The sequence below is a fragment of the Parasteatoda tepidariorum genome, chromosome 10 (assembly GCF_043381705.1).
Source record: "Parasteatoda tepidariorum isolate YZ-2023 chromosome 10, CAS_Ptep_4.0, whole genome shotgun sequence".
Lineage (NCBI taxonomy): Eukaryota > Metazoa > Arthropoda > Arachnida > Araneae > Theridiidae > Parasteatoda > Parasteatoda tepidariorum.
Window position 1 is genome coordinate 77182875 of NC_092213.1, and position 26004 is coordinate 77208878.

At 32.7% G+C, this 26004-nt stretch overlaps 1 protein-coding gene across 5 annotated transcripts in view; it reads left to right on the top strand.

Moving 5' to 3' along the window:
- Window positions 1-19891, top strand: part of LOC107445767 (uncharacterized) — an 86624-nt gene extending 66733 nt beyond the window's left edge. For all 5 annotated transcript variants that reach the window (XM_071186495.1, XM_071186497.1, XM_071186498.1 and 2 more), the window contains 5 exons: window positions 11347-11525; window positions 14643-14835; window positions 15873-16044; window positions 18323-18462; window positions 19667-19891. In XM_071186495.1, the coding sequence (XP_071042596.1) occupies window positions 11347-11525; window positions 14643-14774 (311 nt within the window). In that variant the 3' untranslated portion in view covers window positions 14775-14835; window positions 15873-16044; window positions 18323-18462; window positions 19667-19891. The remainder of the gene's footprint in view (window positions 1-11346; window positions 11526-14642; window positions 14836-15872; window positions 16045-18322; window positions 18463-19666) is intronic.
- The last annotated feature ends 6113 nt before the right edge of the window (window positions 19892-26004 follow it).

Below are 26004 nucleotides of genomic sequence, written 5' to 3' on the forward strand. Positions count from 1 at the left end.
AGTAATACACTCGAGAGCATGCCACGTATAATTGTCCGTGTGAAAAACATGGTGTGCTCAAATCTAAGACACAAACAGACATTGTTTATCCTTGTCATTGCAAATGCCAATCTAATGGGGAACTGAATGCGTTTAAATTGAATTGGCACATCTGTGGGTATAATAGGGATTCCTGGGAGTAATATATTTTCACCGTGGAATTTGTCATTTAAAATAATGACTTCGATAACGTTGTTCATTAATTTTTTAACTACTGATCGCGTGCAGTTGCCCAGCCGTGGTGGGTTCAAATTACGAAGCAAAATAACCAGAGATCCAACTTTGAGTACTAAATTATGCGGTGGTATGCCTGGTAAATCCAATGAGTTTAAAAACTCTGTTATAAAATTTGCAGCTTCAATGGGATCGCAAACTGCATCAACGGATTTATATGTCACCAAGTTGCCTGGCAATAACTGTTGTATCTTCAGATTCAATTCGTTGACGTCCACATTTTTTGCTGCTAAAATCGCCCTTTCTGCCAGCCACTCATGATGAATATATTGTGTGTGTACATCAGGAAATATTAGGTTGATGAGAGCATCTTGTGAATCAATGACCGATAATTTTATGCATCCAGTCTCATCCTTAGTAACTTTTCCATCATCTATACCTAACAATTGTTTTGAGAATGTTTCAGCAGATGGATTTTGAAGCATTTGGACGGGCATATTTACTTTTAGTTGAATTTTTCCAACATTACGCCACGGTGGAGATGATTTCAAGCAAGCATTGATCTCATCAGCGTACATTGAACGCGGAATGACGGGAAGTGCTTGTCAGAAATCACCTGAAAAGACTAACAGAGTGCCGCCAAATAATTTGTCAATGTTTTTTTATCTTTCAATGTCCTGTTCAACGCCTCAAGCGAATGTTTGTGTGCCAATCCCAGATGATAATTTTTCAGTGTTTCAACACTGTGGCCATAGACGATTGCTTTTTTATGTTGCACACTGCATCTTGGTTGTTTTGAATATTTAGTGGCAGCTTAAATACTGAATGAGCTGTTCTGCCTCCATTCAATAAAGTTGCCGCAATGCCAGATGATGCAACGGCCAACGCTATGACACTATTTGATTGTATTTCAGCGAGATATAGCGAAATAATAAATGTTTGGCCAGTTCCACCTAGTGCATCAGAAAAACACCTTGTCCTGCCGAAACTGCGAGCATAATGCGGTCATAAATGTTCCTTTGTTCCTCATTCATTAGTGGAACATTGCGAGTAACAATCGCTGCCATTTCTATCGTATTGTATTGAAGTGCACGATTCATGTCAGTGTTTAATAAATCAGATGCACATCGATTTGGCGAAGGCATACCGAAATAACTGAGTGGCAATTTGGAAATAATAAATCAATGATCCTCAATAGCCATCAGTGCTTCATTGTACATAGCATCGCTGAATGCTATCGTTAGATCGTTGCAACGTGTGCGATGTTGATACCGTATATCATCAGTCATCGAATCTTTGTGATTATCCCATAACGCTTCCATACGGGCCGGGTAACATGTAGTTAATACTATACCAAATAGTAGACGATTTTGCTTTTCAGTACAGTTCAATGCTGCTTCAGCAAGCATACATTCTCACTGGTTGTCGTCTTCCAGCAAGCCGAGTGCAAGGCATGCATCTTTATACGTTGGATGCTGATGTCCATCGACTTTAAGTATATCTTGAAATGACAATGAGCAAGTAACATTAACCAACAACAGTCGAAAATAAAAACACTCAGTCTGCCTTGGATTGACTGTAAATACTCTCCCCGAGGCGTTTGATTTGAATAAACCGGGACGTGCATCAACCGGTGAGCCTTGCTTGTGTGGTGTCCATTTTTTTAAACCCATATGAAATAGTGTCGTACTTCTGAGAAGAGTAATGTCCGTGTTAAGGCACCAAAAGCATCCGCACGAATACACAATTCAAAAAATTCGGCGAGTGTAGTTCTTGGTGGAATTATAGATCGGTCAATCGCTGTCTCATTCGTGAAATATACGCTCTGACCGTTTTCAAGATGGACGGCTAAATGAATAACAATTGGATCCCGTTCATGAATTGGGAAACCAAAGATACGTCAAACAGCTTCATTGGAGCTGATGTACCGGCCAATTTGGTACAGCGTTATTTCATCGTTGTTATTCACTGGAAGAGCAGTCACATCGGTATTTTCAACTCGAAATACTGCCATATCACTGCCTTTATTCACATACTTGCAAATATATTTGATGCTCTTCTTTTAAGGGTGAGCATAAGTATTAGAGTTTAATATGACTTGTTGCAACGTGCGTGAATATTATTTTTGATTTATTATCTTTCTATGTCAAGTTTGGATCCGAATACGATTAAATAAAGATATATTTAAAATATACGTTAAATCTGTCCAAAAAATGAAAAAAAATTAGATACAAACCATTCTCGAATCCTTCTGAAGGTACACAGAAAATTTCANTTCATCAGCATAAACTAGCTGACACGGCAAACGTTGTTTTGTCATATGAATTATTTCTAGAATATGAAAATATATCTTATTTATTGTAAGTGTGTGCGTTTGTGGTATATGAAAGGAAGAGGCATGGAGCGCTGTGAACGATGACGGAAGGTGAAACTAACAACACACCAAATAATAGTTTTTTTTAATTTATAGTAATGTTTTTTATAAATTATATATGTAACGAATTCTGGAAATATTAGTCAACAATATTAATCTCTTCGTTCAATGCAGTGTACAATATTTTTTGTCATTCCATCTTTAGCTAACACAAATAAACTGGATGGTTTGCCCACTCGAGAGCATGCCACGCATAATTGCCCGTGTGAAAAACATGGTGTGCTCAAATCTAAGACACAAACATTGTTTATCCTTGTCATTGCAAATGCCAATCTAATGGGGAACTGAATGCGTTTAAATTGAATTGGCACATCTGTGGGTATAATAGGGATTCCAGGAAGTATTATATTTTCACCGCGGAATTTGTCATTTAAAATAATGACTTCGATAACGTTGTTCATTAATTTTTTGACTACTAATCGCGCGCAGTTGAACAGCCGTGGTGGGTTCAAATTACGAAGCAAAATAACCAGAGATCCTACTTTGAGTACTAAATTATACGGTGGTATGCCTGGTAAATCCAATGAGTTTAAAAACTCTGTTGTAAAATTTGCAGCTTCAATCAAACTGCATCAACGGATTTATATGTCACCAAGTTACCTGGCAATAACTGTTGTATCCTCAGATTCAATTCGTTGACGTCCGCATTTTTTGCTGCTAAAATCGCCGTAAAAGTAATAATTTTTAATAATGCTGTCTGCTGAATCTTTATAACTAAACTTACTAGCTAAAGTTTGTTGAAATTTTCATTTTGTTTGGAGTATGTCTAATGATGGTGTGTTTTGCATTGCTGTCCATGCATTTTTATTGGCCGGAAAATCACGTGGTAGGATCCACTTTTTTCTCATTCAATTCCATTTTGTTTTGGTTTTCATCAGCATAAAACTAATAAAAGTCGTAAATATATTGTTTTTTATAAAGATTTTTGCATCCCTAATATAAAGTTATTTTCCTGTACAGCTATTCTTATGTTTTTTAACTCAATTTTCGAGTTCAAAACTAGAAAATAGTTGAATTTTTTATAATTAATATAATGTAATTCTGCGCTACATTTTCAGATAAAGTTAGTTAGAAATGTCTTCAAAGCTTATTAACCGTCTTACAATTATTATTGTTGTGCAAATAACGTTAATATACAGTAATAATTTACAGTTAAAGAGATCTGTTAAATGATTTGTAACTTAATGATCAGCTTCATGCGCAGTGAGATGCAAGCAAAAGTAATATTTAATACTAGGAGGCTTCGCCCCCTGCTCGCTATCGCTCGCCAACCCCCGGAACTGCTTTCGCAGTACGTTTCGGTACGCATCCAATGCTCGCTTTGCTCGCTCATTGGATACGTTCTTAACGTCTAGCTTTAGTATACTTTTTTGAAATAATAAATNACGTGCTCTTGCGCGCCGAATCCAATCAATTAAAAATGAAAACTGTTGCCAGCGCGAGAAAAGAAATATCATCGGTTTTATTGATACATACGTATTAGCGTTTTATATAATATAGATATCCGTCCATTTGGTGAGCGAAAATTTTAAAATACGGTTGTGAACTCATCAAATTTGTTTGAACAATATATTGTTATAACTATACTAGGGGGCTGAGCCCCCTGTTCGCTACCGCTCACCATCCCCGATGATTGCTTCACAATAATTGTTTTCTCTTAGCAGAAAACAGTTTTTCTACTAAAGTTAAAATTATTCGCTTAACATATAACTAAAAGGAATTCTGCTTGCTTATGCTTGCGCATCTACTTTCTACATCCAAATATTACTATCAATTAGTATTATAAACATTTAGATCTCTTGGTGATTTTTTCGAAATATTCATTTTTTAAAATAACATTTATATTCTTATAACATTATAATGTTCAAACAAATTTGATGAGTTCGCAACCATAATTTATAATTTTCGTTAATAATAGCAGTACTGGAAAATAGATTAAATTAGGGATCTTCTTCTTGCTTGAGCTTGTCAGATATGTGGCACCTCTGCATATGTTGCATTTTGTACCATGCTCCAATTCCAATTTTTCCTAGTTCCTTCGTCTTGGGTCGCCTATTTTGTTTATATAGTCTGACAGTACCTTAATGGAGTTTAGTTGAAGCTCTTTAGGATATGTATTGCCTAAGGTAGTGAGACGCGTAAGAGCGAGTGCATCACACTCGTATAGGATGTGATGTGCTGATTCTACCGCTTTACGACATTTTCGACATATTGGTTCTTGTTCGAAAAGTCCCATTCTATGTAGATGTTTCCTGAAATGATAGTGCCCAGTGATGAAGCCTACAATTGTTTGAATCTTCAATCTTGGGAGCCTAAGAATTTCAAAAGCAATTTTTGCAGATAGGCTGCTGATCATGCTTTTAGGGGCCGTTCAAAAAGTACGTACACAAAAATGGAGAAATTTTAAACCCCTCCCCCCCCTTCGTACATTACCGTACATAAGGTCTTACTCCCCCCCCCTTAGAGTACGTACATTTTATTAGTCTACCCCCCTTTTTCATAAAAATTAAAATAATTATGTTTTAAATAAAATTAAATATTTACTTAAGGAGTGTGTAGGATAAAGTCAAATTTAAATTTGGTGAATGTTTATAAAGTACGTACTTTGTATAATACCTCCCCCCCTCCCCATCGTACAAAACCGTACATAATAGCAAATCCCCTCCCCCCCCTTCGGGATGTACGTACTTTTTGAACGGCCCCTTAGCACGTTTTTGTCCAGGAGAATTGGGCCAAACTTTGTTCATCTCCTGTTTTTTTTCATTTTTGGATGGCCTTCTTTGTAGTCTTCATATTGATTCCACAGAAGGGTTCCGTTCCTATTGGATTGAAAGAGGATCCCTGTTTTGCGAGTTCATCAGTACTTTCATTACCATCAATTCCTCTATACCCTGGTACCCAAATAAGAATAATTTTATTCCTTTTTGCCAGTTCTATTAGGAGATTCTTGCATTCCAGAACAATTTTTGATTTATCTTGAAATGAGTAAAGAGTCATCAGGGCTGCTTGACTGTCACTGAAAATAAGAATCCGCTTACCATGGTAGCCTTTCTTAATATTTATCTGCAGACAGTTGACTATAGCAAGTACCTCCGCCTGAAAGACAATAGCATATTCCCCACGACCTTCAAAAAGATTAAATCTTGGTGACACGGCACAGACCCCCAGTCCTGAGAGGTTAACTTTCTTTGATCCATCGGTGAATCAGATTAGATCATCATTTTTTGTATCAATCTTGCTGTTATTCCATTCTTCTCTGGTAGGAAAAACTACCTCAAATTGTCTTTCAAACACGTATTTTCTCTCCATGCAGTCAGAAGGCATAAGGAGAGTTGGATAGTGGAATTTCTTAGTAATACTGGTATGACCTCCAGATGAGGGCTTGTCATACCATTGATATTGCAGTTTCATCCTATATGCAGTCATTCTGGCAGCGCTGCACATGAAGATATCTAAAGGAGTCAGGTCCAAAATTGCCTCTAGTGCTCTGGTAGGAGCTGTGGACATTGCGCCTGTGATGCACAAGCAGGCCAGTCTTTGCAGACTTCCCAGCTTGTACTTCACAGTTTTCTGTTCCACTTTACACCACCATATCACTGCAGCATATGTGAAAGCGGGCCTGACAATTGCTGTGTACATTCAAAGCATCATTTTTGGTTGTAGATCCCAGTTTTTACCAAGCATGCGTCTGCACATCATTATGCATTTTTTTGCTTGGTTGATTTTGTTGTCAACGTGTTTATTCCAGGTGAGTTTTTGGTCAAGTATTAAGCCTAAAAATTTCACCTGGGAGGCAATATTGATTTCTAGGCCAAAAAGCATTGGGATAAAAAAGTTTTCCCTTTTTATTTTACGAGTGAATGGTACTAGATTGGTCTTCTGTGTATTTATGTCCATATTCCTCTCCCTGCACCATTTGTTTACATAGAGCGTTTTGCATTAGTTGGCAAGTTATATGAAAATCTTTACCAAGGATGAGTATGACAATGTCATCCGCATATCCCTCGGTATAGTAGCCTATATTATTCAGATGTTTTATTAGGCTATTTACAACCAGATTCCAAAGTAATGGTAATAGTACACCTCCTTGTGGACAGCCTCTGGTTGTTTTCTTTTCTAATGTCTCGTTGAAGATATTCATTTGAATGACTCTATCCAAAAGTAGGGTCCTAATCCATAAACATAAAGTTTGGTCTATCCCTGTTTCCCTTAAGGCATTAAGGGTGGATGGGTGAGAGGTATTATCAAAAGCACCCTGAATATCTAGGAAGGTGGCCAATGCAATTTCCTTTCTCTCCAGGGTGTCTTCAATCTTAGATACTAGCTTGTGTAAGGCTGTCTCTGTAGATTTACCAGGTTGGTAGGCAAACTGTAGATTATGCAAGGGGTTATTGCTACCCAGGTAATCCCTAATATGCCTATCAATAATTTTCTCCATAATTTTGAGAAAGAATGAAGATAAGCTGATTGGCCTGAAAGACTTAGCCTGGTCATAATTACTTTTGTCAGGTTTAGGAATGTAAACAATCCTGATCTTCTGCCATAGCTTTGGAATGTATCCCAGTGCCAGACTGGCTCTGTTAATTCTGGTTAACACAGGGATGATAGAATCTCCTGCCTTTTGGATCGTTATAGGCATGATTCCATCAGGTCCAGGGCTCTTAAGTGGTTTGAGGGTGAAGATAGCCCACTTGACATTGTCTTGATTGATAATATTCTTAGCATTGATTCATTGATTTCTTTGTATTCTTTTTACAAAGCCAATGAAATGCTGTCCTTCATTGCTATCCATATCAATGGCTCCTGGAAAGTGAGTTTTGGGCATAACATCCATTATCTCTTTTCCAGTGGTAGCAAAGTTGCCATCCTCATTCTTTTAGGTGCCAACCATTATGGGTTCATCCCTTCTAAGGATTCTTTGGAGTTAGCTCCTTCAGAGATAGAATTTATCTCTTCACAGAACTTTCTCCAGGATTCTTGTTTAATTTTTCTAACATTTTTGTTATAGTTGGTGAGGGCTCTTTTATAGTTGTCCCACTCACCATGTTTCTTTGCTTTATTGAAAAGTTTTCTGACGTTTGCCCTTTCAGTTTCCAAAGAGTTATTCCACCAAGGACATTGGGGCTTTGCTCTTCTGGTACGTATTGGGCAATTTTTATAGTATAAACCTGGAATTTTGTTCTGCAGAGTTTCTGTTGTAATTTCTAGATCATAATTGTCTCTAATATGATTTTCACCCAGTTCAGTCAGCCCCATGATATCGTCTTGGAATTTCTTCCAATTTGTTCTCATGGGGTCTCTGAAGCAGCAGTCAAAATTTATATTGGAGTTTATTTCAAAATGGATGTTTTGATGGTCGGAACCTGATGGTCTCCCATCTACTAGATTTAAGACTACAGAAAGAAAATTACTACATGCTTTTAGACAAAACAATTTTGCCGTAAGGGCTAAACGATACCTTCCAACATGCACAGATTAACTTTAATAACTCTTCAACTTATTCACTTTTTCATATTAAAGATAAGCGTACAAATCGAGGTAAACGGGGTTCAAAAAGTAATAGAAATTCTCTTAATGGTGGCAAATTAAATATTAATTTTCTTTCTAATATGGAAAAAGACTTTGATAAACATTATAACATTAAACCAATTAAAGATGTTGTCTTCTCCCTTAAGAATTATGATGTATATAAGTTCTACGATCTTATTATTAACTTTTCTTTTATTTATTTACAATTCAAAATTCTTTGTTTCGATCTTATAAAGCCAAATTGAGCAAAATTTCGCCTAATAAAACGAAACGTTTACATAATTTATATTTCGTTATTAACTTTCAAAATCCTATTTTCGATAAGATCAAATTTCACAACATTTTTGAAAATTTTAAAGCTTTATTTCCATTAAAAGATTTTAACATAATTAAAAGTTTTAAATATAACAAATCTCTTGGTAGAACCATATTTAACTATAATGATATAAGCAAAAATTTAGGGAGTATTAATATATCCGATTATGAATGTCACTGTGAGGAGGATAAATATTTTGATTTTGTTGATAAACATCATAAACATATTATCACTGGTAATTTAAATATTATAGAAAACTTGGAACTTAGGAATTTAATGATAAAAGGCACAAAATTTAGACCCATTTACCATATATCAATCAATAAAATTCTAAAATACTTTCTTAATGATCTCAATAGTTTTTGTTTAAAGATATCAAATAGATTCTCTTTACCTTTAGGTATGCTAATAGAATGGAAATGGGATGTTTATTATTACTTTAAAAACTTTATTTTCAATAGTAAGGATAATTTAAATAAGAGTAACAATTCAACTAATTTTTCTAATATTGTTCAATCAATTAAGCAACTTCAAAAAAATTTTGTAATTACTCCCATAGACAAAGCTAACAATAATTATGCTATATNAAGCTAACAAAAATTATGCTATATTCTGTTAAAATTTCTATGCTGAACTTTTAAAGACGGAATTAAAAAATAGTAAAAATTTTAAACTTAGTAATTTCAATAACAATATTGTCATTAAAAAAATTTTAGCTTTTTACAGGAGATTAAAAATTAAAATTTACAATATACAATTTCCTTACTTAATTATCAGCCCTAAATTTCATAAAATTCCTGTAAAATTTAGAACTATCACATGTTGATCTATTACTTATTTAACTAAACCTGGCACCATTTTCTCTAACTACTTAAATAAAATTATTAACAATATTACTAAAGAAGGTTTCTCTTGGATTATCACTAATAATCAACCGATTTTAGATTTCATTAAACATAATAAAATTAATTCTATTGCTACTTTTGATTTCCAGGATCTTTTCAATGGCATTCCCCTTTCTTAACTAAAAGATGTCCTTTCGAATTACTACTATGATTTTAAAAATATCCTTTGTTGCGATTTTGATTATTGGGAAATTCTGATTAATTTTTGTCTTTTTAATAATTATCTTTACCATGTAAAAGATATTTTTCTTCAAATTAATGGAATACCAGAAGGATCTAATTATTCATCTCTCTTAGCTAACTTATTTTTGCATTATTATGAAAAAAATTATACTCTTAGTATTAAACTTGTTTTTAGATATATTGATAGCTTAATTATCTTTAATTTCCAAGATTTTACTATTTTATTAAATGATATTTACCCTGAGGAATCAATCTTACTTCGTAATCATGATGATAATATTAATTTCAATTTTTTGGATTTGGGTATTATAAAAGATAAAAAATCTGCTTTGTTGATTTATACGATAAAAGAAATGATTTTAATTTTAATATTAATAAACTAATTACTTGGAATTCTAATGTTTCTAGGAGCATCTATTTAAATACCACTTTTAATGAAATGAACAGAATTAAAAGAATCTGTAGTAATATTTATTTATTCAATAAACAAATCGATAAACTCTTTCAAAATTTGATAAAAAAGCAATGGATACCCAACTAAAGTAATAAAATTTTATATAAAATCATTGAATTAATCGTATATTATTGTGGTTGTATTTACTAAACATTTTCTTTGTTAATTTATATAATTTTCCCATGCGCAAATCCATTTCGGGTAAATCCATTGCCAAAATTATTTACTAAATAATTTCTTTGTTAATTTGTATAATTTTTCCATGTGCAAATCCATTTCGGGCAAATTCGTGGTTAAAATTATTTACTGAAAAATTCCTTTGCTAAATAATTTCCTTTGTTAATCTATATAATTTTTCCATGTGCAAATCCATTTCGGGCAAATCCGTGGGTAAAATTATTTACTAAAAATTTCTTTATCAATTTATACAATTTTTCCATGTTCAAATCCATTTCGGGCAAATCCGTGGCTTAAGTTATCTACTGAATTTTTTTTTTCTTTTTTAATTTTTCCATGTGCAAATCCATTTCGGGCAAATCTGTGTTAAAATTATCTATTAAAATTTTTTTTCTTTGATAATTTATATGATTTTTCCATTTGCAAATCCATTTCGGTCAAATCCGTGGCTAAAATTATTTGCAAAACAGGCAATTTATGTTCCTCTTTTTTATTTTATATTTCTTCTTAAATAAACTTCTAAAACTATTTCTGGTCAACTTTTTTAAATTATCCAGTATAATATTACCTTGTGCACATCCATTTCGGGCCCATCCTTGGTAACTAACAAATCAATGCACAGAATAACAAATCACTTCAGCAGTGCAGTAAGAACGGCACTTTAAAACCCGCTAGTTACACTCAATTTGCGCTTTTGTTTTCATATTTTGTAATCTGGCAATCTTGTTGTGAAAAAATTTTTAAATCATTCTTGAAAAATTTCCCGTCCATGTAAGTACATCTGATTTCGCTACTCGCTTTATAATCTGTGTTTTATACTGTTTTTTTAATTTATTTCATTTTTTGTTTTTACATGTTATTTTTACTTATTGTGTTCGATTTTATTTGTTGTAATTTTTGTAAAAAAATTTTTTGAGTGCTCCTCACACTATTGTATTAATATATTTTGCTTTAACTATATTGATATAATATCAGAAAGCACTCTTTTTTGAGGATATAATCGTGTGGGCTGATGAAAAGTTTATATCTTTTTTTTCCGGTTTTTTTAAATAAAATTTCATCCTTTTTTCTTNATATATATATATATACTCCTTTCCCCTCTATACTTTTGTATCGATACTTTTTCCCTCTGTAGATTTTCAAGCATTTGCAGTGATGGCTCTTTCCTGCAAATTTCGACAAGGTGGGTACAATTTAATTCCAAACTACAGAGAACTTTCAGATGCTTACGAAGGAATCATTCAAGAGTTCATGAGACTACAGAATCCAAGTGGGAGTTTTGGAAATGTTCAGAGAACAGCTCTTATTGCTCAGGTTTGTGTACTGTTTTGTGAAAATAGTGAAATATTTCACAAATTTGGGAAGCGATTTTAATACCATTCATGTCAATTGGTAAACTTGTAACATACAGATTGAGTATTTATATGACCATAAAAATTTTTTACATTATTTGAAAGAAGGAAAGAAAAAGAGTGAGTAGACGTTAATATTATGACAGACGTTAATAATTATTAACACTTTGCTGTCATATTTTATTTACACGCAGTAAAATTACGCCACGCAATAGGCTTAGAGCTGCCACATGACAGCCAAGAGAACATAACCCTTTCCACTCGAGAGGTCAGTCACCATTTTGTCGCCTGTAAATTACCCACAACTCTAATTGTGAAATTTTTTTCATCTTAATGTTTAGTTACCGCTGCATTCAGTGATCTCCCGGTATTATAAAGTAAGTTCGAAAGAAATCTTTAAAAATATTAGTAGTTGCGTCCATTTTTTTAACAGTTGAAAAGACTTCAAGTTCAAAGGGATTAACCTATCTACATGAAAAAGACTTAGTGAATAAAAAGAATCACATCAGCGTCGGTTAATTTTATAAGATATTTGTCATAAATTTGCTTTCTTCTTAGAGTATAATTGGTAATTAAACTCGCCGACTATTTTTGGTAAAAACGAAAACATGGCGCTAAAAACACAATTTTTCGCCAACAACAGAAAGCTATATAACGAATACGTGTTTATTCGATCAAGGATTTTCAATCAAATATAAATTTTTTGTTGTTGTTAAAATAGAATAAATTTTAAGTATTCAGTTATTTCATTTTTTTAATGTTACGTTCTGAAATAGTAATTTCAAAAAAAAAAAATTTAAATTAACGTTTTGTTTCAATTCTAACTAAATATGCACTGGTTGCATATAAAACCTTTTACTATCGCATTTGGCGCAATTTGTGCCAACTTTCCTGATCGACGATATTTTGTACATGTACCGTTCAATAATAATACAGATGTTTAAAGTGACTTGCGTTCTTTATAATATTTTATTTCGAAAAAATGGCAACATTCAATCTGATATTGGCGAAAATTTTCGTACTATAGTTGAACGAATAGTAATATAAAAATACAGTCAATTGACATACCGCCATAAATCTAGATATCCTTTATGGGTAGAAATCAGTAACATATTATTTCAAATAAATGCATTATGGAAACACACTAAAACATGTTTTAATGTCTCTTGTCTGCAAGTGTTTCATTATACCCACACTGAAGTTAAAGAAAAATATTACAAATTTTTATAGTTTATTTTATTAATTTTGCTTTAGAAAGTATCTGGAAAACAAAATAAAGATAAGAATGAATTCTATAACAGTTATTATTACAAGTAAAAACAAAGAAAATGAAAAATTTACTTTTACTAATGAAATTTACCTCCAGTGGTAAACATTTCTTAAAGTCAGTTTATTATAGCTGCACATCAAATTGCAGCAGCAACATACAATTGCATAACATATATTTAAACTGCAGTTTTCTGTGTTATGTTTGAATGATTTTATATGTTTCATTATATCCGGTCTTCCCGGATAATATCTTAATTAAATAATCTTTTGATGGCTAATCTCAATTATAAGTAATGTCATTTTGATAATCACATTTGTGAAATAAAGAGTAATTCAATTGTTTTTAATCCTTTGCTCTCATCATCTTTAATAATCGTTTGTCAAATTTTCATAAAGTTTCTATTCGTCTTTCCAAAATTTACCAAATATTTAAATTAATAATTATGTCTAAAGAATGCCCTGTTTGTATTAACGCTAAATCTAGAAAATCGTAAAAGCGCTTAGTGTCTAGCTAAATGCAAGATTAACTTATTTGCTCCTTTAACCCTTTCGAAGGCCGTGGGAAGTATACTTACCACCACTTTTAATTTAGGTTTTCATTTGTTAGTAACTTCAGCTTTATTGAAGTGCGCTTGAATAAAATTGGTAACCATTTGTTAGTTTAAAAAAATGTATAAAAGTTATATAATACGTAATTCCTTTCGAGGTTTGTAGCATTTATAAAATTTATTTCATAAATAAAGAAAAATAAAAGTCAATAATGGGTCATGTTAAATATATTTACCACCAAAAGGATAGTATTTTTATAAACTAAATGAGTTTTTCGTTCTTATATCAATTACTATTCCTAAAACAATTTAAATTCCAAAAATACTTTAATTTACCATTGCTAGAAATAAATGGCCCATTAAAGGGTTAAAGTGCAGAATCAAAAATTGTCTGCTTCTTAATAAAAAATGAGCTCGTTTAAAGTGCCGTATCTGTAAAGTGCTAACGTTTTTCTCATTCTATTAACTATTTTGTTGATTTTTTTTAACTTTATTCTTTACATATCTAAGCTAAAACTAAACTCAGTGGCGCGACAGCTCATAGAGGGCCAAGGCCTACAGTGCCCATCTCAGATTTCTTGACCTTGGACTCCGGGGTGCAGGAGCAGATGTTCCAGTTAGGTGGTCAGCCGAACGCGAAACCCCCTAGTGTTTAGTTCCCAAGCATGCTTGGTACTCATTTATCGACCCACTGGGGGGATGCAAAGGCTGAGTCAACCTTGCCCGGCCCGAGAATTCTTTACATATCAAAAAATAATAAATTGAAATCATGCTTATTTTCTTAATGGTTATATTTCTTTAAACCGTTTAATATATAAGCTTTTAAAGAGATTGATGATTGATTCTATCAGCTAATTTATTTATTGTTTCATTGTAATAATTAGCTTTTTTAGATAGCGAAACAATAAAACAAAATCCAGGTTACTTTAAACGTGCAGAAACGTTGCGGTTGCTCTAGAAAAGATCTTATTTTCATTTTAAGCAGTATCTCCTAGTTAATGCGCAGATTATCTAGGTAGTTTGCAGATTACCTAGAGAATTTGAGACATAAAACAGTTTTTTTGACACTTTAGCAAATCAACCTAGTTAATCAGCCTAGTTAGTTAGATAATCTGTAAAACAATTATTTCTTCACTTCAGCTGTCACATATGTACTAATGTAACTTCATATTCAAAACTTTTCATTACTAAATTTTACTATTTATTGAAATTTAACTCATATATACAAGTTTAGACAAAGTGAAAGCTTTCGAATATTTTAGGCGCTTTTGTCCAGCATCGCCATTAACGAAAGCGTTGAAGACTGGGATCATCTGAAAACCATTCGATTTCTTATAAAGTCCATGCAGGTGCCACCAACTGACTTTCTGTCCACCTATTTAATCCTCCCCTAGCTGAATGACAAAACCCTGGTCGATATTTCTTTCACCAACTGCTCTGGTTCAAGGGACCAAGGTAAGTTATTTTGTCCACAAACAATTAACACCCACAATAAAACCAACACCTCCTGAAAGAGAGAAGGCCTCCGCACTGATCAGATTAGTAGTCCGACGAAACGAACATCTCAGACATGGGGGTGAAATTAAAAATATGTAACAACGTCTAGACTGCTAAGAGATCGGATTATGGTAAACCGTGGGAAGGTTTTTTCCTTTTTATGGAATGTTGGTTAAATCCCGTTATAAAATAACCCGGAAATAATGAACACTCAGTTACAGTGAGCTTTTTTTCTTTGTCCCTTTCGCTTATAATGAAATGCTGCGAAATTGGTCATTTGTTTATTCTGAATTGAAATTTCTTGTTCGTTGTTAATTTGTTAACCGAGACTTCGGGGAAAGTGAATAACCCGCGAAAAACCTCGCCAATCAGTTAATCGATCTCCGAATTGCGGTTGTTTCACATGCAATGAGAATGGTCCTTTGTTTTAAAAAAAAAGCCACAAAACTGCTGTCTGGATCGGCTGCTGTTAAACATAACATGCCTTGCTGATATAATAAAACATAACATGCCTTGCATGTTTAATCACTTTACGTTAGGAAAAAATAGCGAAAATTCATCATAATTAAAAAGTATAACACTTAGAAAAGCCGTCACGACCTACTAAAAATGTAAGAAGAGGTAAAAATTCAATTTATTCAATCTGTTTAATTATTCAATCAAAGCTACCACCATGATTTCCATTGAAAACTATTGGTATTTAAAGCAAAAAACATTCTTTATGCTTATTTTCAATAGTAAGAAAAAATATGCTAAATAATTTGCTAATATCTGTCTTTTGTAATAGATTTTTGTTATTTATTAGTCACCGCTGTTTTGCATTTTTAGTCATCTGTGTCATTCCTCCACTTAGGAATACCTTCTTTGTTAAAATCGAAGCATTAGTTCAAAAGTTATTCTTAATGTTTTCATATTCTGCGCACTTTATTTGTTAAATCCTTGCTGCAATTTTTCATCATAATGAAGATCACGTTACATTTCTGTTACAATTGCAGATGACCTGGTGGCTGAAATACATGATTACTTGGGACCAAAGATTCGAGTCCAGTACTCATTGATTATAGGAGACAGCAAAGATGTCATCCACACAGTAGTACTCAAAGTACCAAAACACTTCACAGCATTTGATGTAATGCAGTTCATTGCCCTCAAAGACAAAAAATACAAGTAAGATTTCTTTTTCATTTGCAATTCCGATTTCTATGTTATTTCAATTTTAATATATTTTCGGGGTTTATTTTCCGCTGTTGTATTTGGATAATTTTTTAAAAAAATATAACATTTTCAAGCTGCTTAAAAGCGAAGCACTGTAAGTCAAAGAAAGAAGTAACACTATTTCACTGGTTAAGAGAATTTGCAGACTAGGTCGATTATCTCTTGAACTACTGGACCAATTTTAATGAAAGTTGATACGTACATACATTTATATAATACGAAGCAAACAAACATCCATTCAACAATTGTAATACAAACGTATGATCGCGCGTAACACTCTTCGAAGTCAGAAGGTGTGAAACAGGTGTTGAAGAATAAACAAAAAGAGGGGTTAATAGGGGGTATGGTCCCCTCTTACAGATATACAGGCCTTTCAGCTCGATTTCATACTTGAAATAAGGCAGTTTATCATTTTCTGTGACAATTGGCCTGAATTGTCCTGTGGCAATTTAATACCTTCCTACTCCAACGAGTGTTTCACCATTGTTGAACAGTTATCTATATATATTATATAAAACGCTAATACGTACGTATGTATCAATAAAACCGATGATATTTCTTTTCTCTCGCTGTCAACAGTTTTCATTTTTAATTGATAGGCTTCGGCGCGCAAGAGCACGTAGTGAGCATCATATGTCTAATCGGGTGAATTCTCACCGAATTATCAAAAAAATTCTCACAAAATTATCTTCATCGAAGCCGATGCTTTACATCCGGCGTTCAGTACTATTTCATATTGTTTTACAACACATGGTTTTAGCCCTCTGGTGGGAAAGACTTTAAAACAAAACTTACAACAGTTACTTTTCTCAACAACTGAAATTTAGAATAGTGTGATTAAGAAAAATATGTGAACTGTTTGCAATTTCAAATTAATATTGAAATGCACAGGTTTAGAATTTTCTACAGTGAAAAGTTTTCGGAACTTCAGTGTTCAAAAAAGTATACAAAAGCTAGACGTTAAGAACGTATCCAATGAGCGAGCAAAGCGAGCATCGGATAGCGAAGCAATCCGAAATGAACTGCGAAAGCAGTTCCGGGGTTTGGCGAGCACGAGCGAGCAGGGGGCGAAGCCTCCTAGTTTGTTTTGTATTATATCAATGTATGTGCATATCAAATTTCATTAAAATTTGGTCCTGCAGTTCTAGAGATAATCGACCAAGTCTGCAAATTCTCATGATTTCTTGCACCAGTGTATTTGGTCAGCAACTCATGTAGCAGAACTAAGATTTGAACACAAGTAACGCGTGCTATCAAGTTATTAGTGCGTTTTGAAGTCAAATTAAGTCAAAAACTCCCTCTATATGTTAGGCTAAAATTTAATATCGAACCTCAGGAAATAGGAAAGTTAAGAGGATAAAGCACTCACCTACCAATGAGGTTACCTAATTGGGAATTCTGGTGGCTCACGAGAAGATTCAGAGGATGAGCAAAATTAACCTAAATCTGAAAGTTTCTACTTTCAGTAGTAATTCTTAATGATTTAAGTAGTAGTCGATCTTAAATCTTAATTAATTGTTTTTCCCAAATAGTAGTAAATCTTAATGAAATCTTTTTGCGCAAATAGTAGTGAATCTGAATGAAATATTTTTGTGCACAGCGGAATATATTTGGCATTGTTGCACAGTATACATTGCGTTTTTAATTAATAATTCGCTTATTAATTTGTTACGGAAATATTCTTCGAAAATTACACTATGCAAGCAAAAAGAAATTTAAATTTTTCAACTTTTTTCTATTCAAAACTGTTTCAGAATTAGATAAGTTTGACAATTAAAATATAACACTCCTTAAGAAATAGCACGTTGCTTAAAGAACAGATGTAATACTGTAGCAGATCCAATATTGTTCCGGAATAATCAAGTTTTAAAGAAGTTTTTCAAATTTCGTATTTCGCCTTACAAAATTACTTTCTTTAAAATGACGTAAAAATTGGTATATCTTGCAATTAAAATATTTTCAAACTATTATTAAATAAAATAATAAATAATTATTAGAAATTATTTTTGCGTTGAATTATCTCAAATCAACGAATTTTATCCCGATTGTAGTTGCTAAGGAGTCTAAAATTTATAAACAAATTTTGCACCACCGAAAGGGATAAAACAATCAAAATTTCTCTTAATTTGTTTATTTATTGTAGTTTTTTAAATACAGGATTTAAATTTTAGTTTCATTAAAATTATCTTACACTTGGTTTAGATTAAAACAAATTTTATCTTTTTTATAGTTTCAAATATGAATCAGTGTCTGGAAAGTTGGATATCTATGAAGTGACCGATATTCCAAATGATCCAGAAGATGGGAAGTTTTGGTTATTTTACAAGAAAAACGCAACTGCAGGAAGTACTTTTGAACACGAGGAAACAGGTAAGAGTCCCGAGGTGTATGAATTATTGCATGCATGCCATGTTAACGGCATTCAATTATCCAAATTAATCCACCGTCGTTGGGCTACCAAAACGGGGGAGCCATCCACTCCTCAGGGGATCAAAATTGTGATGGGATGTCTTCGAATCAACACCAGGAATGTTTCAAAGACTTTCAGCAATAGCCCATTGCTCATTGCAGCTCTAGTGCGAAGTATGTAAACAACCACAACTTCAGGAAAGCTCTTAGCAGTGAAAAATTTAAAAATGCTTATAATCTTAAAATTTATTAATTAGGTACAATGGAATACACTTCAATGACTAACAAAAACAAAATCTGTTCACAAACATTAATTAGTTTCTTTATAATTAAAGAAATTGTATTCGTCTCCATAGCTTAACAGAAGTAGAATGCTGTTTCTGTCCACTCAGAGGATAATATATCACGGGAGAAACTCTTCACTACAAATTCTCTTCCCTCTACACAAGCAATTTAAAGTATAGATAAAAATTGAGTTTAGGTAAGTCTAGAGAAATGTTTAAATGCTAACATTGTTTCAAAAAATATCAAAATTCAAACAAATCACGTCAGGAATACTTAGGATTACGCAATGGAAAGTTTGATAATTTGCTTGTTTGTCACTAAATAAAAGTGGCCAGGAAAAACATATTATTGACAGAAAAATTTATTTTAAACGAAGTTTTTGTAAATAATACCCTCTGTGTATATTCTAGAAATGCTTACAACGGTTGAAATCAAGAAATTAGATATTGAAAAATTTATGCGAAGTTTAGAAGCTAGTTATTATTGGAAATATTGTTTGTGACATACCAGAAACATTACATTTTGAAATTCAATTAAATTTTACAAACATACAAAACAGTCGATGCTAGTACAAGGTCATTTTAAAATTCTAACAGCAATGCTATTTATTAAAAATTTTAAAAAAAGTTCTTTTGGTAGTTATAGTATTAGATCTTGGAGCAAGAGACTGTAAATTGTCATATTTCGTGAGAACCACCCATTAATTCGATCTCAATTTTGACAACAACAAAAATGGACTAAAATCTTTCTACACACAGTTATTCAAAATATCATCAAAAATGGAGTAGAGAAGAAAAAAAACCTTTTTGATACATTAAATTAACATTCATTGCAATTATTTTTTTTTGCGAATTATGTAAATATTTCTGTTATTTTTCAGGTCCAATTAAAACAGTATTGTTAGAAGGAGATCACATTGCCATGTGGTATAAGAAGTATTCCATGAACTATCAATGATCAGTACCTGCTCTGTTTTGTAAATGGCATCCAAGGAAAAGACAGTTCCAACAGATCATCTGCTTAAAAGATCATGAAAATATAAATTTGCAAATGTAATATTGAATGACAATGCAATCGATACTTCTAATAAATATTCAATTTTCAATTGTAGAATTTTATTTCTAATGCCCACCAGTGTTAACATTTCGTCAATTCAGGCAATTACAGGGCAGATATGTTGGCCATTCTTTCAGGAGCACCATATCAGGTGGCTCAGCGTTGCTCCCACAGTAAAGACAGACAGTACAGAGAGTGAAATAACATCCATTCCTTGCCCGAGATTCAAACCCAAAACCTTTCTCAGGTCCGGTCGGCATTTATGGAATGTTATTTTGTCAAAGCAAAATGAAGCATTTAATGGAGTTATTTAAAATGAAAACATCACCGTGGGTTTCTTTTCTATTTAAATACTTTTTAACGATTTTTAATAATTTTTAATAATTTTAAGAATTTTTGCGATTTTATTGAAAAACGCTGGATTTCAGTTAGAGACATTGAAACTTTATTCGTTTACAAAACCCTATTTTATTTTTATTCAGGAAACTACTTGCAAAAAATATACTAATAATTTTGGTTGGAAACAAAAATCTCAGAGGTAAATCTGAAATAAATGGTGAAATATGCCGATGCCTTTTCCATAGATAATTTTCCCTCCATCGTAAAATGCTTTTATGGATAGTCTAGTGAGAGAAATGAAAAAAATTGACGCATATTATTAGACATTCCTACAAGATGTTATCATAGCACTCTTCATCAATAGTTTAAAAGTTATTAAAGTGATTTGATAAAGTTCAGTTTAGGTAGTTGAAAATTTCGTTTCAGATTTCGATTGAAGATTAAATCTGTCTGGTAATGTAACTGAGTTTGATAGTTCTATTTAGTAATTCATAAATGCAGCTTTAAAAAAGGTTCTTAACCTTCAAAAAAGCTTTAGGTTTTTTGCAGATAGTTCACTTTCCCAAAACTGCAGCTTTAATGAAGTACAATGATTACAGATGATGCACTTTTTATTAAGGCTTTTTCAACCTGAACCTAAGCTGCAGATTTTATAAAGGTTTTTTTATCTTTTTTTTGCCTTAAGTAGAGTTTGAGTCAAATCTCTTAAGCATTTGTAAAGTTTTTTTTAAAGACATGCTGACATTTTTTTACCTTTAAAATAATTGCAGCCTTCAAAAAAATCAATATTAGAGAAGATAGTTTCAAGGCATTTTAACGCTAAATATCGTTGCATTGTTTATTTCAATTTATCCACTGAAAAGCTGCAGTCTTCGTTGTATTAAATTTGCCCAGGAAATATAGTTTTTTTCTATTCTAAACATTGTAATAAAGGGAATTCCATTAAATAAAACATGACTCCAGACACATTAATTTGTTTTTTTTTTTTTATTTCCAATTTTAAATTTTTTGCAACTTTGATAGCAAAACTAATATTTTATATTGCTATATGTTGTACTTTAAAAAATTATGAAACATTCCACAAGACTAAATGTTAGACTCTCAGCGTTTTTTTTTCTTTTTCTTCTTTTAAACTTTCTCAAATTGTAATGTTTCTATCTAAGGATGTCTGTTTGGCCAATCATCTACCGAGACACTCAAAACTTCCGAGAAGAATGTCCATCTTTGGCACATAGGATTTTCTACCACTAATTCAAAACACAATTTATAGTCTGTGGGCTGTAGAACATTTCTTCCGAAGATCAATGTTTGTTTCATGCAAGGTCTCACACCTTCTCTTTCGACCTCTGCTAGGTCATTTTTGCTTTATGAAGAGGATCAAGCCATCATGGAGTATCCAGTTGTCAGATTTATGCATAGGCTGTCATCTACAGGATTTTCGTCCGAAGAAGTGAACACAATTTATATTCTGCTGGATGTAGAACGTCTACCAAAGACAGTAGGTTGTTNTTTTTTTTTTTTGCTATATATAGTTTGCTAAAGACCATAATTTCTTAGCTACTAAATTTTCCCAAATATTTTCTTCAACCTCTACTAAGTTAGTTTTGCTTTTATGGGGAGTTCAAAAATGCCTTAAAATGCTCAATCGTGTTCATTGATCAAATTTCGGTAGAGACTGCCATGCATACACGTACAGAACACGTCTACTGAAGATACAGAATATACGTCTGCCAAAGACAAATATCTATTTTCTTCAAAGTTCCATACATTTTCATTTATTTTGGTTAAGTTTTTTTTTTTTTTTTTTTTTTTTTGCGATTTCAAGTCTATCGGATATAGAATGCGAATACTGAAAGTCAATTTCCTTTCAGCAAATTCTCACACATTCTCTTTTAACCTTCTCTAGGCTTTTTTCTTATGACGTGATTCATCGTTCTTGGAACATTTTTTTTTAGCTGCAAGAGCCCTCTTTAGACATATGCTAAGGCAGCTTCTCTACGTGATTGCACACTTCGATTAAAACGTTTATTCTATTGCGTTGAATATCTGAACACATTGGGTGAAATCTGTGAACTATTTTCATGCTTGCTTCGATTCTGTTACGTAGTTGATTTTCATTTTAGCCTCCAATTATTTAAAATTGAATCGAATAATTCTGTTTTTGCAAGCAAGCAATTTTTTTCTCACCCAACTGAAGAATGTATCTCCATAAGGTGCATTATTCACATCTGAAGTGTGCTCACGCGAATGCTCCTGAATGGTTATTGTTTTCGAATGATTCGAAGTTTGTGTACACTCAGAAACCATTCTCTTTTTTGGAACAGACTTTTTCTTCGCAAACTCATCTATTTCCAAAAACTTTTTCAACTCTCGAACTTCCTGTTCCAATGACGCATTTTTGCGTTTTACCACTTCAAACTCCTCATTCAATATCTCAACTCTTTTTTCAGCATGCTTGCAGTTTGCACATTCTATGGGTTGGAATTTTTCACGTGTTTGCTCAAATTCAGTATTTGCTCTTTTCACTTCCAGTGGGTTAACACTGACATCAGCAACACGTTTAACACCCTGATTTCTGTGCATGCTAGTTTCTTGGTTCTCATCTCCACAAAAATGCAACCATTTTGCATCTGCCCCTGGTCCAATCTGACCACCAGTTTTGAAAAAACAGTGGTCGATTGCCATTCCGGCATTCCACCTTTTCCTTCGATCGGGCATCAAAAAAGTGTGTATAAAATTCAAGGCCAGCCAAATTTGCCCGTCTGCAATGCCCGTCGCGGAAAACACTCCACTCATGAAGCATTTGAAAGCATCAACCTGAAAAAAATAAAGTTACAAAATTATAATCATGAATGATTCTTCGAAAGTTCAAACAGCATTTTTAATAATTTTTTAGACTCTAGACCATCCCAAAAAATAATTAAGGAAAAATTAATCATTGATTTAATCAAAGAACTGCGTAAGAAAAAGTTTTTAAAATAATGTTTCGAAGATTTGGGAAACATCTCTGACTGTTTTAAGGGTGAGAAATTCAGGATGAGTTTCTAATTTTAAAGTATCACACATATGATAGTTAGCATATTTAAGGTTAATACTGTGAAACTTTTCAGGATTGTGTCCATGCGAATGTGAAAGTTTAATTATTAGATCCAAAGTTATTAATGTGTTTTTTTCTCTATTAATGTGTGTTTTAATTTTCTTTATATATTCTAACATAATGCTTATTTTCTCCAAGCACTTTACAGAATGTGTACTAAATTGGGAGAAAAATATATAACAGAAAACAAAAACCATGTCTAAAACATTAGAGCAGAAAAAAATATTCTCCTTTGAAGCAGTTTCAAATACCACAGAAGTTTAGAACCAAATAACAATATTTATTCAGAAATTTCTAATTTTCTACATATGTGTAATTTTGAAATTTATAGAAGAATTCTAAGCGCTCCTTAACTTTTCTGTCTCACTCTATCGACACAGAAACTAAATAATTATACAACATTAGATATTTATAACTAGATATCAAATATAGAAACAAACTACTGCATTACTGAAGAATATATTCATTATAAAATTAAATTTGTCTTACATTTTAAACAACAAATAAAAAAGGTTTTAAAAATTAGTTAATATTAAAGAAAAAAATATTTTCATAAGTTTTTTATTGTGAATTTTTTCCTTTTTCTTCCTTTTTTAAATTATTGATCAAAATTTATTTTGTTTGAAGCCTATTTTTTATTGTAAATTTTTCCCTTTTCTTTTTTTTTTTAATTATTGATCAAAATTTATTATGTTTGAAGCCTATTTTGATGTTAATCTATAGTAAAAAGTTTTTCAACAATCTTAATAGACACTGCTAAATAAATTATAGGAAATGCTTATGCATCATAAAAAATATTTTAGGTTTTATTAATTTGAAATTTTATAAGAATGAAAATACATATATATTTATATAAATATATACCTGAAGAATGTGGAACATGGCAGGATAAATATCCCTGTTCCAATTACCGGCGCAGGTGATTGCATTGCTCAGAGCTTTGTTGGTGAACAGCTCCAAGACCATCACTCCAAACGCCCACATATCAAAAGCCTTGCCATCAACTTCTGTCACGCCCCCGAGTGATAGGCAAGCTTCTGGGGGTCTATACACACTCGGCAATCCAAGTTCATCCCTGAAAAACAAAATTAAATTATTATGCAAAACCTTCACAGTGAATCAAAAGTAACCCGAGGAAATAGAATCATAATAAAATTAGCAGCAAGCGAAACAACATCTTGAACAACCTCAAAGGCAACATCTTGGACTTGCTTGGAAATTAAAGAACCTTTACTCAGCTTCAAGTTAAGAGGATGCAGTGACAGGACCAAGTTGACAGGATGCAACATACCATTGTAATTTTAAAGAGCTATAACAGTTATACTTAATTTGCTTAGAAGTGTCAGCTAGAAAGGTAAATTTTGTATTTAGCTTTATTTTGTGTTAGAATTAAAAATTAAATTAAATGACTGCATATGTCTATTTTAACATTAACATTTTAGGCTTTGTTTTTATTTTATTTTATGACCACCGTTGAACAACCGACCCAATTTTAGATTTTCAGCTACTAATGTCCAACTCCATAGCCTTGTAATTTTGGACCCAATCTTGAAGACGAGGGAATTCCTGGATCAAGTATTGGGTGAAAATTGTCTTCATGGTGTACTTTTTGATGGAACTAACCTGCATTTGTGTTACATGTGGAGGAAAACCACGAAAATCTCCCTGGGTCAGCCTTGACGGCAATGGGCTTTAACCCATGATCTATCTACCACTAAGGATATTTTACGTCAGCATTGCTGTCGGTGCAAGCCGGATGCGGAATTCGTATCGATTTGACATTGCTGGCGTTCAAACTCGGCTCACTTCATTGAAAATTTTAGGGTTTTGTCATTTTTTTACTCCCTGCATGCTAATTCTAATAATCCTAATTACCGACTTTAGCTTTATAAAATTTTCTGCTTTATAACATTTGATTTTATTTTTTATTTATTTATTTTTTTTTTTTTGCTGAGATTATAATCTTATAATGATCTTAGTTAAATTTGAAAACATTGCAAATAAAAATCTGAGTAGGAAAACAAATTATATCTTGAAATAAAAATACACTAAGTAATAAATTTTGTCAAATATGAAACTGATATTAAATGGCTTACCTTGGTATTGCCTTTGCCGCAGATGCGAGACAAGAGAAGTCACATATGACAGCTCTGTAATCTTGCGATATCAAGATGTTATCGGATTTTAAATCCAAGTGACATGCCTCGTTAGTGTGCAAATAAGCCAGACCACAAAGAGAATCGTAAAGCCATGATTTGAGACAGTCTAGGGCACATGATTGATTCAAAAAGTGCTCATTTTGGACTGCCTCCTTCAAAGTGCCCCGGTGTACGGGCATTACAAAAACACCCACATCAGGGTTACTGAAGCTAATATATTGCAGCAGGGGGATAATATTGGGGTGACACATTTTTGGCCAAACCTCAATTTCATTTTGCTTAGTGACTTCAAGAGATACAACTTTGACGGCAACTTCTTGGCCAGAGAAGTCCATCATTTTGTATACGTCACCAAAAGCGCCAGACCCAAGCTTTTCGATGCACACGAAGTGATTAGCCTCTAAAATTTTCATGGCATCTCTTTTGTGCTGGTATCGCTGCCCGGATGAATCGGGGAGCATGGGTTCTTCTTGACCCAAATCATGATCACTTTCATCAAAATGATCATCCATTTCTCAATTCTCTTTCTCAAAGCGCAGGAAAAAATATTTCCCAAATTAATTTGCT